The sequence below is a fragment of the Mastigoproctus giganteus genome, chromosome 4 (assembly GCF_048544385.1).
Source record: "Mastigoproctus giganteus isolate SK-2022 chromosome 4, ASM4854438v1, whole genome shotgun sequence".
In the NCBI taxonomy this organism is placed as follows: domain Eukaryota; kingdom Metazoa; phylum Arthropoda; class Arachnida; order Uropygi; family Thelyphonidae; genus Mastigoproctus; species Mastigoproctus giganteus.
The window spans coordinates 186702651-186716031 of NC_143578.1; the positions used below are offsets into that span (position 1 = coordinate 186702651).

General features: G+C 36.3%; 1 protein-coding gene across 1 annotated transcript in view; it reads left to right on the forward strand.

The window, feature by feature from the left end:
* The window catches only part of vas (ATP-dependent RNA helicase vasa), a 200891-nt gene that overhangs the window by 52146 nt on the left and 135364 nt on the right, over nucleotides 1-13381 (forward strand). The window contains exon 4 of the mRNA XM_090371104.1: nucleotides 7345-7406. Within this exon, the coding sequence (XP_090227230.1) occupies nucleotides 7345-7406 (62 nt within the window). The remainder of the gene's footprint in view (nucleotides 1-7344; nucleotides 7407-13381) is intronic.

Here is a 13381-nt window from a genome sequence, read left to right on the forward strand (position 1 = left end):
AAAATTATTATTATTATATTTACATTTTATTGCACAACTTATGCATTTAAAGTTTTTTTTTTAATTTAAAGGTTTAAATATTCCTACCACATTTAATATTATATAGAGAAGTGATGCCTTAAAATCAGCCAAAAACACATTATACCAACCAGTTAAAATTATTTACATAATTTCCTATGGATAAATCTCTCCCACTTAACAGATTCACTTAGTTGCCCATTTTTGCAGTCATATTAAGAGTGCTAAGTGTTGGATACCTTTAATGTGCTTCTGAAAGTGTTAAATTTTATATGATGCAGTATTTTTTATGTATACAATATTCTTTGAAAGTGATGATCACTGAACAAATATTGTAGTAAATGTTCGGTGTATTTATTTATTCTTGATTTTAACTTTATGTAAAATTGAGCAGAATTGCTTAATTCTGTATATAGCAGAATTTATTTGAACAGATAATGATTATTTTGAAGTAATTTTCAGTGCTATTCATTGGAACAATTTCAGTTTAACAAAATGATTCACGTACCCTGATAAGTTAATTGTAACAGAATTTTACAGTAATTCATTAAATGTATGGATCTTATTCTGTACTAAATGGTTTTAACTTATAATGGCAATGGGCATGGTTTAAATTTGCCAGTTTTTACATTTTAAATATAGTGGCCATAAAAGATAGATACAGATTTAGTTTATAGTAGTATAAACTGCTATAAAGTTTATGAAACTTGCATCAAGATTACCACATCTTCTAGTTCTGTGCAGTTCTTATTGTATCACTTCACTGTACATTCCATGTAGCATATAAAATGTGTAATAAGTCGCTCTACTCCTCAGATGTTCTTTTTGGAATGTGTTTTATTCTTCCTGAAAAAGAATCACAAAAATAAACCCTTGATTTTTTCCTGTAACAGGTGAAATGATGAAACATATCAGAATGAAAGCAGCATTGTTTTGTTTCAGGTCTAATCCTTACCTGGTGAGACCTCGCCAGGTGGCAGGATCAAAACAGCAAATAGTGACTACAAGAATGGTTCAAATATGTCCAAGCATTGTCCTATTTAAAACCAAGACCCATCCCAGTGACAATTTATTTATCATCAGAAAGCATAGTTTCCTAAAATCGACAGTAGGCAGAAACAAAAGGCTATGAAAATCAGATATTGAGTGAGCAAGACAGGCTTTCCTTAAATAGTTCATGGGAATATGTCCATATTCAACAGTGCATACAATTTTTCCTATTCACTGCTATAAAAAAGTGCCATTCTTGTTATAGTGTAAAAAAGCTATTATAGTCTAAATAAACCTTGATGTTTTGCAGTATTTTATGGTTGTTCAGTTTGAACAGTGTTTTGTTTTGCCAAAATGGCAGCAATTTCATATCCTATTGGAGTTAGAAGAATGGTTGCTCAATGCTGGGTCAGATGACCAGTTAGCCAGCCTCTAGATGCCGAGTTCCTGGAATGGGATTCTGTATCTAGAGGTTCTGTATTCTTTACAGTTTGTTGGGTGCCTGAGCATCATGACATATGAATGTGTTCCAACATGTTTGTACTTATGTAATTGAATACAGTCATGCTGGTTCTTGAAGCAGTCACATTGATAGCAAGCAATTTGAAATGTAAGATTAGTAATCACTAATTAAATCAATGAATCAACAACTTATGTAAAGTAAAGCAGAAGTGTGCAAGTGAAACTGGAAATTGTCTGGTAGTTGATACAGCAGTTAAAAAGGAAAGTGTTCTTGAGTGGCATAAGTAGTTTAAAGAGGTTTGGGTGTGCAGTTAATGAAAGAAGAGATTATCAGATTTACAGAACTGGTAGAAATTTAATATAGTCAGATGTCAAGTGTCAAAAATGATGGCAAAGGATTTAATTTTAAACATGAACTATGAGGAAGATTGACAGAGAAATGATTTTGTCATGAGGAAAGTGTGTATGGTGTGCGTGTGCAAATTTTGACTTCGACATGAGAGGTATTAGAACCTATAGTACTTAATACCGTGCTTGGGTTGGAGGTCGAGAAGACGAAAGAAGATATTTGTTGACATTGGACTTTAACTTCTGTAGATTGTAATTTTCAGGAAATATGTATGAAGGAAGGTTATTCCAGAAAACAGCAGTCGAATGAATAAACGAGGAAGAAAAGTTGGTTCTGTGGGTCTGAAGTTGGACAGTAAATGGATGTTGGCTGGTGGTGGCACGTGTTCGGACTGTTTTGAAAGAGAGCGAGCGGGGATTATAGAAGCCAATTCAGAAGAACAGTACCCATGGAAGTATCTGTAGAAGAGGCATGCAGCAGAAACAGTGCGTCTATGCGAAAGCGAGTGGAGAAACTGTTAGAGATGAATCATTAATTAAACTAACTGCCCTCTTCTGAATGGAATCAAGAAGCCTGAGAGAGGTTTTGGGGGCACCACCCCAGATGTAGGAACAATATTCCATGGCAGGGCTGATTTGCGATTTATAGAGTGAGCAGCTGTTTGGAAGAAAAATAACGCCGAGAGCGAAAGAGAAAACCAAGTTTTTTAGATGCAGAGGAAGCAATATTTGTAATGTGCTTGTGCCAAGAGAGATTAGAAGTCAGGGTAATCCCCAAAAGAGATATATCATTTTGCCTAGAAATCGGAGTGTCACTAAAGATAAGCATAGGAGCAGAAGAATCCTTTTTGCGAGATATAAGACAAGACGAGTTTTAGAAGGGTTGAAATGAACTAAGTTGTCATTGCCCCACTGGAGAATTACCTGGAGATCGGCATTTAAGGAATTAGTAGCAGATTTTGGAGAAGTTGAAGCTGGTTGAGCAGGGCAAGGTTTCTCAAAATGGAAAGTGGAATGCAATGTGCTATCATCGGCAAAATTATGGATAGGATTTCCAGTCAATGGAAGAAGGTCATTAATATACAAGAGGAAAAGAGTGGGGGAAAGAACTGAGCCTTGTGGGACACCAGAATTAGTGGAGAAGTTAGAAGACAAAGAGCCACCTACCATCACCCTCAATGAGCGATCAGAGAGAAAACGGGATATCCAATTACAAAAAACAGTTGGCAAACAATAAGATGAAAGCTTGTATAGAAGACCTTTATGCCAAACACGATCGAAAGCCTTTGAGATGTCAAGAGCAACTAATTGTGTTTCACCAAACTTTTCCATTGAATTAGTCCATAAATCTGTAACATAAGCCAGAATATCACCAGTGGATTGACACTGACGGAATCCATACTGGCCATCGTTGATCAGATGGAAGGTTTCTAGGTAGTTTAAGAGTTGGCGGTTAATTGATTTCTCCATTACTTTAGAAAGAGTAGAAGTAATTGCAATGGGACGATAATTGGATGGGAGGGATTTGTCACCCTTTTTAGGAACTGGCTGAATATGAGCAAATTTCCAAGCAGAAGGAAAAACACCTCTGGAATAAGAAAGTGAAAAAAGCGGCAAAGAAAAGGAGTAAGTTGAGGAGCACAGGTTTTGAGAACAAGTGGAGAAATACCATCGGGACCTGGAGCTTTCTTAACATCACGATTCATCAAAATCCCTCTGACATCCTTTTGACAGAAGACCACGGGAGGCATTGAATGGAGCATGTTGGGAATCGTGGGAGGTGTTTTACAAAGATCATTAATACATGAGTTGGAAGAAAAATGGGATGCTAGCAGATCAGCTTTATCCTTGGCTGAAGTGACAGCAGAACCATCTAATTTGGACAGAGGTGGGAGCAGAGATGGGCAAAAATTGCAGCCAATAGCTTTGGCAAGAGACCAGAATGCTCGGCTACCATTAGGGCAAGAAGCAAGTTTTCTTCTCTTAGTCTGTTCAAACTCTAGTTTGGACTGTTTAATAACTGCTTTACAATTGTTGCGAGCTTTGGTGTAGGCAGAAAATGAAACTGAAGAATAAGAAACAAGCCAATTACGATATGCAACATTCTTCTCTTGAACAGCCTTAGCACATTTATTGGAAAACAAAGGTTTAGATAAAGGACGAGATTTTAAAGTGGAGTGTGGGATAAAGGATTCAATTCGTGCAAGAATAATTTCACTGACACGATCTCAGCAAACATTGACATCAGAAGTTTTGAAACAGTAATCCAACCAAGGAAACAAAGAAAAAAAATCTTGCAGGCCATCCCATTTCGCATTCTTGTAATGCCAAACAATACAAGGTTGGGAATAGCCATGAGATAAAGGCTCCATTGGAGAAGAGACAATTACCAAGTTGTGACAATCACTGAGGTGCCTAAAGGACCCCTCCCTTTGACCGTGTACTTTGAAGGGTTGTTTGTGAGAAAAAGATTAAGCGTGTTGGCTGTATGGTTAGGATTGTTTGGTATTCTTGTGGGTAAATGAACAATCTGTGCAAGATCATTAGTAATTGCAAAAGCCTCTGTATCTCGACCAGCTGGGTCGGTGTGACTAGAAAACGGAAGCCAGCTGGAGTTGTGAACATTAAAATCACCAAGGAAAATTACCTCACTGTTAGGAAAGTTGGACTGGAGAAAGTCAAGTTTCAAAAGGAGAAAGTTAGAGTTCCAAGTGATTAGTGGAGTTGGGAGAATGGTAGAGACAACAGATGAATTTGACAGAATGAGGTAGAGAGATTTTAAGCCAGAGAAGATCGAAAAGAGGAGATTGCAAATTATCAAGTCTCTGACAGGGAATATCGGAATGGACTTCCACACAAGTACCACCTTTGAGGAAAAGGAATCATACAGCGAATAATTTGGGCAACTGAAATGAGCAGTGGTTGAATCAACTAATAAATGAGATTCTATCAGAAAAAGTACATTGGGTTTGGCAGACTGTAAGTGGAAATGGACATCGTTGAGATCAGAATTGAGACCACGTATATTTGTGAGATGAATTAGGAAGTGGACTGATAAAAAGAATGTGATGGCTTAGTTTGTTCATGGGTTGGCCAGTAGAAACCAGTTTCACTTGCTTTTTTTTACATAACTTTACACAACTTGATTCATTGGTCTAACCAGCAGTCACTCATATTTGGGAAGGGATTGAAAAATGCTCTCTTACTATCAGCATGATAGTAAGAGAGCATTTTTTTAAGTATAAAGGCATTCCAGGAACTTTCTTGCACCTCATATACAGAGTTGTATTTAAGACAACCTATAATTTAATATCTTACAGGGTTTTATTAAAGACAGTTTCAATTTACACTCATCAGGTTTATATTCTTGATTTTTCACATTTACAATAGCTGTGCATAGCATTGCAGCAGGCTTGATACCCCCCCCCCCCACCAGTTAGGTATTTTACATACTATGTGTGATGCACATGTTGAAGTGATATAATAGGAATTACAACCAGAAACTGGACAATGGGACTAATGTTTATGCACATGTAAAATTATTCCCTTGTGGAAGATACCTTGCATATTGTTCATATGTTTTTACGTAGCAAGTAACTTTTAGATCAATTTGTCTATAATTTTGTTTTGAAAAGAGGTTTGATTTGTATCATTATAGGTAATTCTCGTATAACATGGTAGTTAGATTCCTATAAAATCTTATGTAGTGCGAAACCATGTTATAGGGGACTAAGAACCAGTACAAAAAGAGGGGTTACATTCCAAGACCTAAGAAAATACACCATCCTAAATTTTGTGTATCTTCTTCTCTCTTTAAAATATCAATAATCTGTGTTTGTTTGCTTTTGCTTGATAGATCTTTGTAATTTCATTATATGGAGCTAAGCATTTTTGAAGCTCCCTTTTGAACTTTGGGCTCCTTTCAGTCAAAGAACCTGAATTCAAAAAATAAGATTCTAATTGCTCTGCAAAATTTATGCTTTTCCGTATACTTTTTAGTGTAAAATTTGGAAGTTCATAATTTTCATCTGCGCTATCATCCTCTGAATTGATTTGATTTGCCTCTGCCATTTCCACCAAATACGCTTCACCAGCCTCTTTTTCTGTCAGTAATTCTTGAACATCTTCAGTAATCATATACATCTTTTTATAGGAGCATCAGCGACATTATGCTATGTTGCTCTGTGTATTCAAATTGCATCTGTTCTGAGGTTGATTTTCTATATTTTTTTTTTTTTTTTTTTTTTTGGAAGAAAAACCAGAGTTTCTGGGAGGAAAAAACCATACTACCCTTGCCTGATACTTTAATAGCTTGGTCACGTTGTGAAAAATACCCATAAAATTCCTCCTCTCATTGACTGGATTTGAACTTAGGTCTTTTCCACCTGGTGTGAAGATGGCTGCGATTCTACCAAATGTGCACACCCACAAGAGCTTCAGTAGTCATATCATCAAAACCTTCCCCTCCTACAGACTTAGCAAGTTCTACTATCACACGGATTCCATTTTCTGTTGGTTCAACCATATTTCCTGAATGAATTGACTCTGCCGACCGGGCTAGCCGAGTGGGTAAAGTACCTGCCCGGCAACCCAAAGGTCGCGGGTTCGATTCCCGCCTCGGGCTTGGATCAAAGTACTGCAAAAACCTTGGGAGGTGCAATATGGCCACAGAAGCCGATGTGCCAACAACTACCAAATCAAAAAAAAAAAAAAAAAAAAAAAAAAAGAATTGACTCTGGCCATACATTTTACCAACACATTTAATGTTGACAGTTTTACTTCTTTGAGCGATAAAGCTATGATTCCGATACAATCCACAATTGAAAAATGTTTCGATGCATCCTTCAGTTTTCCTTCAATTAAATTCAGAATCACTTTTTTTTTTTTTTTTTCAAAATCCATTGTAGCGATTTTCTGATATAATGAGTTTCAAAGGTAAATATAATGTCTTGATCTAATTAAAGAAGTTGTACTAGGTGGTATAGGAACATATTACTTCAACGTTGGGATGACTTAAATCTTTTGGATGGCCTGGCAAATTATCCAATAATAATAAAACTTTGAAATCTAAATTTTTCCAAAAGTTCAATAGCACAGAACTTAACACAGGGATTTCCCAATATTATTTTTTTTTTTTTTTTTTTTTTTTTTTTTGCATGACAATTAGCCAGCCAAAAGTAGGATTCACAAAAAAGAATGGAAATGTTGAAAATTTACATCCAACCTAATAGTTTTTTCCCACATAAAAGCTCAAAATTACCATGTTATGCGAGGTCACAATTCTCTGTGTTATATAAGTACTACGTTGTGCAAGGATTGCAGCACTTAATCAATCGTGTTAGAGTGAAACCGTGTTGTCGAAGTACGTGTTATCGGAGGTTGCCTGTACTTTTAATGATGAATAATTTAATCCTTAGCTATAATTAATGGATTTGTGGTTGAGTATATGTAAGATATCTATAATAAAAATGTATAGTTCAGAAATATATACTTTACTTTACTTCATTTTATTTTATTTTTTAACAGAATTGGAAGAGGCCGGGGATTTGGTACGCTTCTCGACTTAAAGAATGAGTTGCCCGAACCAGGTGGGTATCACTTACAGTGGTGGTTTACCTGTAAAATCACAATTTTAAAAATAATCAGAAGTAATATGTTTTAATCCTTAATTAGAGATGTGGCATTTGAGAGGGAGGACATCATCTATTAGATGTTGAAGAGTGCTGATGCACGTAAACACTATCATTTATCATAACATGTTAGGATCTGTTTTGGAAACTGCAGCATTTCATAAGTTGTACTTTTGTTAATTTTGCATTGGATATTGTTTTCTTGTAGTGTTAAATTGCAATAAGAATGAGAGTGCTTTTCAAGGTAATTGTTTATATTTAGTACGATTTCTTACTATAAAGATTTTCATTCTAGCTATTGATTGTAATGCAAACAGACTAAGCATACTAAGCTGTTATGCTTAGTATGCTTATTCATAAATGTACAGCTAATAACTGTTCTAACCACAGAGGGAAATCAAGGGACCAACAAATTTCCCTCTGTGGTTAGAAGTACATTTCCAAATTATCGTTTGGGTTTCATCATAGAGATTGATGCTGACTGCTGAGGGAAACTTTAGCCTCCTAATTTCAAACTAATAGCAGCAGTTTTCTGTGGATTCAGGTCTATGCAAATCAGATTCATTTTTCCTTCCAAACCCCCCCCCTCCCTCCCTCATTAATTGAGAATACAGGTAGCCCTCGGTTTACGCTGGGGTTAGGTTCCTGGGGGGGGGGGTACAGGTGCAAATGGAACCCTTTATATCATGGAGTCAATGGGAAATCACAGGGTTAGGTTCCGGGCACCAAAAAGTTTACCTACCCTCTTCAATACTGGAATATTTCAAGCTCAGAAATAAGCCTTTTTAATTAAAAAAAGTGTTATTTTTAACCTACATAAATATACAGGCAGTTCTTGCTTTACAAGTTTTTGCTTTAAGAGTTCCCGGGTTTACGAGTTTCTTTTTCCCCAAGTATCAACAAAATCGAAAATGTGAACATTAATTGCAAAACATGAATGTTAATCATTCATAAATACTGCATTCCAAACTATAGCTATACAATACAGTGTACTCTGCTTTATGATATTAATCAGTTCCAGAGACACAATTGTATCGTTAAAATATCGTAATGTGAACCCAATAACACAGTTTTTTGGTAATTCGTTTCAAAATCTCGGAAGTTGAAATTTTCACTTTATAACTAAGCTATTTATCTCTCTAAAATGTTATTTTTAAGGTCACAAGCGTGACCATAATGCCATATAAAAGATCGTGAGCATGGTTTGTAAATTGTATTAGTTACCAATTCAAATCATTGAAATGCATCATCGTTATCATATGTTCTGTTATAAGGATCAATTTTAAATGCCTTTGTGATATTTTTCTAAAGCAAATTTCTGGAGGTCATGACCATAAAACAATAAAAACAATTTGCACTTTCCTGTTCATTGGGCTTTTCTGTTACTGCAAGCAATTATAAACGGGTAGTAAACTCGATCTTCTTGCATTTGCGAAAATAACAATAGCTGGAATTGTGGTTTTTTCAAGTTATTATGGTGAAATTGTTGTTTCCCCTTTACTGAAATCTTCAATCGTATAAAAAACAAATAAATTTTCAGACTCTTCTCTTCATCCCCCTCCCCCCCTTTAAAGCTTTGTAAACTTGTTACTCCACGCGAATCATATTAGTTGCAATTTGTGTGCGCCGTTAAAAATGCTTATGCATGCAATCATGAAATTTATATCTTGGAAACAAACACCTCTTGAAACATTTCTGAAGAAGACTACTCCTTGTGCAACAAACCGAGTGCTGAACCAATGAGTGACCAACAAGTGTGCATTTAGTCGATGATGATGAAGATTAAATATTCTTTAACATTTGTAAGTCTTAAATAATTTCTCTATTATTATAATTTGCTTGATTTTACAAGCGACATTTTCATTTCTTTCGATAACTCAATCATTGTTCAAACATAAACTAATTAGCTAAATAATTTTTAACCTTATGTCTATTAGAAATAAATTCTCGCTTTACGACTGCATACTAGGAATGAATTAACTCGTAAGGTCGAGAACTACCTGTAATAGTACATGTAAATAAAATATTAATACATACACAAAACATTTTGACAGATGCACAATGCCAAAGTTTTAGTTGGATTTTGAAGGTCTGGTTGAGGGTCTTCCGTCGATTATCTTCTGTTGGTGACTCTGGTTGATAAGATTGCCTCTTTTTTTTTTGAAGAGAGGATCAAGTGTTTTCTTTCTTTCTTTAAGAATTTCAAAATAAGGTCTCAGGGTTGAAATGACACCCTTTTAACTGTGACACTTTTCTCCCAGTCGTGATCAATATCACAGAGCTCATTAGTGAGCTCTTTGATATTGTCTTCATAATTTTTAGTGGAGAGTCTTATTGTTTCTCTTCCTCCTGCTGTTGGCTAAGTTCTGCAGCTAACTTTTCATGGGTCTTCATTTGAAAGAGTGTCTGCATGACCTTTGAAGAGCTCAGTCAATCTTCAATTGTAACTTCTTCTAATCCCATCTCTTGTGTCAGCCTGCTGATGTCTTATACAACTTTCTGTTATGGCTTGAATCCTCTGAAGTCATGCATGAAATCTGGGAGAAGTTTATGCCACATTCCATATAGAAATTGACAGTCACTTCTTGCTAGGCTGTGTTAATGTGATTACTGCCCTCTAAGACATCAAACAACTGCCAATATTATCTGATGGTAATGTTGGACATATCCAAAGTTTGCCATTTCTGTAAATTTTGCTGTATAGTTTTAAAGGTGGCTATTACCCTGATCCATGTGTTGCAGAACTGATATTGTATTAGGGGCATGTAGACAACATTAACGTTTTATGGCTTCACCCAGGTTTGTAGGATGTCCAGGTGCATTGTCCAAAAGAAGAATAACTTTAGTTGGTAAATTTTTGTTATTGCAAAATTTGAGAACAGTAGAACAAAAATAGTTGGTGTACCAATCCAAGATGTCCTGTGTCACCCAAGCCTTCTTGTTCGACTTCCAGTACACAGGCAACATGGCTTTATTTAAGCCTTTCATAACACATGGTGTTTCTGGGTGCTACACCAACATTGGCTTCAATTTTAAATTGCCTGACGCATTTGTTCCCAACAAAAGTGTCAGCCTGTCTTTTAATGCTTTAAACCCAGGAGCTGACTTTTCTTCATGTACAATGAAGGTTCTTAAATGCAACTTTTTCTAACAAAGTTCAGTTTCATCAACATTCAATGTAATATCTGAAGGATATTTTCCCTCCTCTACTATGGCCCGAAACTCTGCAAGGAATGCGGCAGCCACATCAGCATCTGCACTTGTTGCCTCGCTGGTAATTTTCACCCTTGTGCATTTGGTTCTTGCTTTAAATCTCATGAACCAGCCCTTGCTAGTCAAAAATATTTCATTGCACTGACCTTTCTTCTTTAATTTTTAAAAAATTGACTTAGCCTTTTCAGTCTTGGGTTAAGGGAATGTTTTTTGGTTCAAATCATCAACCCAAAATGTTAGTAATTGCTTCATCTTTTCTAAAAGCTTACTTCTGCCGTGACTAACTTGTGTAGCACTTTGCAATTGTTTTGAAGAATTTCGATTGATTATGAAGAATTAGCATTTTTCATAATTATAATAATCGGTGGAGGCATATTCGTAGCCCTACACACATTAGGGCAGCTTTCACCAGCTTCCTGCGGCACCTCTGTAGCCAGGTGGGAAGGAGCAGCAGTGCCGTAGCACATGCTTCTTGATTAGACAGGGGTTTGAGCCTGTCACCACCAAATACGGAGGATGCGGAAAGGTCAGGGAATGACCACCGCATATCCCGTACCAATATGGCCTTAGTTGCTAATGCTCCTAAAAACGAAATAACAAACAAACAAATATCACCAGCTTCCATCCTCGGAATAACCTCTATCTTATTTTACAATGTGATAGGTCGACAAGCCTTTTTCATGCTTTCATTTGCACTAGGATTCATTGAACTTTTACCAGACATGTCTCTCTATTCAAATTAAATTAAAAACTTTATAACACGATTGGCAAAAACGGCACATGGCCATCACTATTGTTAATTATTTAATTTATTAATAGTACAATTAATAAAAAAAAATGCTAGCACAATAAATTTCCAACACGTGTAAATGGCATAAACAACTACCAACTGAATGCTTCACTGTATGGACCTTTACCACTCGCATCCATGAGGGATATTTTGAGGAAGCTTTCTTGTCTCTTATTGGCTGTGATACAGGTGTGCTAGTTGCTGTTTGGCTCAGATTATTCTTGATCACACGAACAGTGCATGATAGTACAGTACGATGCCAATAAATTTTGTCCGATTTTGAACTTTCAATTTATAAAAAAATTGCAAAAATAAATAAAAAAATGGCCTTGTGGTTAATGACTGCGCTATTGCGAGTCGGCTCAAATCGGACCAGCACAAAGCAAGGGCTACCTGGTATCCTTTCCTGGAATTTAAGATTTTCCAGTCCTTCAATTTTTATTCTTACTCGTATAATATGCGTAAAGCAATGTTGGGGGAGAGGCGAAATGGTTAAAATAGAAGTATAGTGTAAAATTAACTCATTAAAGCATATGCTTAAGTAGATTTTTTGCTTAAACCTTTTTTTTTTAACCCTTTCATCAGTGCAGTACATACAGTGGTGAAAAAAAACTGTATCACTTGTGAATTTTTCAAATGTGTTTTGTGCTGCATTGTGGGTTGCAGAAATGTTCCAAATTCATTTGTTTAGATGATATATATATGTATATATATATATCTGCGAATTAAATCCAATAAAACGACTCCACCTGATATACCCAGTTGCCATAAATATCTTCCCAAAGGGTAAAATGCATAATTAATGGAAATATGAGAAATCATCACAACCAAATATAAATTTTATTGCATTTACATGTACCAACTGAAATGACAAGTTAACATTAATAGTATTATGTACTGTAAATCAGAAAAATAAGTCCTCGATATTTTGTTGTTCCTCCTCAAGCCTTGCAACAATCTGGCATAGAGTTAATCAACTTCTGGATACATGGTTGCCCAATTTTGTGGTACCACACCCTTACAATGCTCTCCTGAAGCTGAATCTTACTTAGCATTAGTAGAGGCATATGATGCAAGAAAGCAAGCTTATGCAGCATCAGCTAAAAAAAAAAAAAAAAACCACTTCCACTTTACCCCTCCGTTCATTCGAAATACCTGTCCAGCTGAGCCTTAAATTTATTTAGGCTATCAACTTCCACAACAAGGGATGGAAGTCTGTTCCACCAACTAACTACCTGCTGGCTAAAGGCAAATTTCCCACATCAATCCTGCATCTGTCTTTCCTCAATCTGAATTTATTCCTTCTCAGGTGATTATTCTGAGCAAGAGGAAGAATCCCATCGGCATTGAGCATGCTCAAACCATTGAAGGCTTTATACACCTATCAGATCACCTCGCTGGTGCCTAGTCTCCAGACACTAATTTTCAAAACATAAGCCTTTCTTAAGAGCAACCCTTTGTTCTATTCACTGATCTTGTTGCCATTCTCTGTACTCGTTCCAGCAGCTCTACATCCTTCTTGAAATGAGACCTCCAGACCTGTATACAGTACTCAAGGTGTGGCGTGACCATTGCCTTATACAAGGGAATAATCACCTCATCCCTGCTAGAAAAATTCCTGTATATCATTGACAAGACACCATGAGTTACTCTTGCAGACTGTCTGCACTGCTCAGAGAACTTCATATCTGCCTGCACAATTACCCCCAGGTCTCTTTCATTCTCTACCACTGTCAGTGTAGTACCATAGAGTTGATACGTTGCTCTGGGGTTGCTGTTTCCCATATGTAGTACTTTACATTTGTCAATGTTAAACTTCATTTGCCACCTCTCAGCCCATCTGCTCCACCTTTCCAAATCCTTGCAGCAGCATAGCGTCAGTAGTGTCCTTAACAACCCTACCAACTTAATCGTCTGCAAACTTGGACAT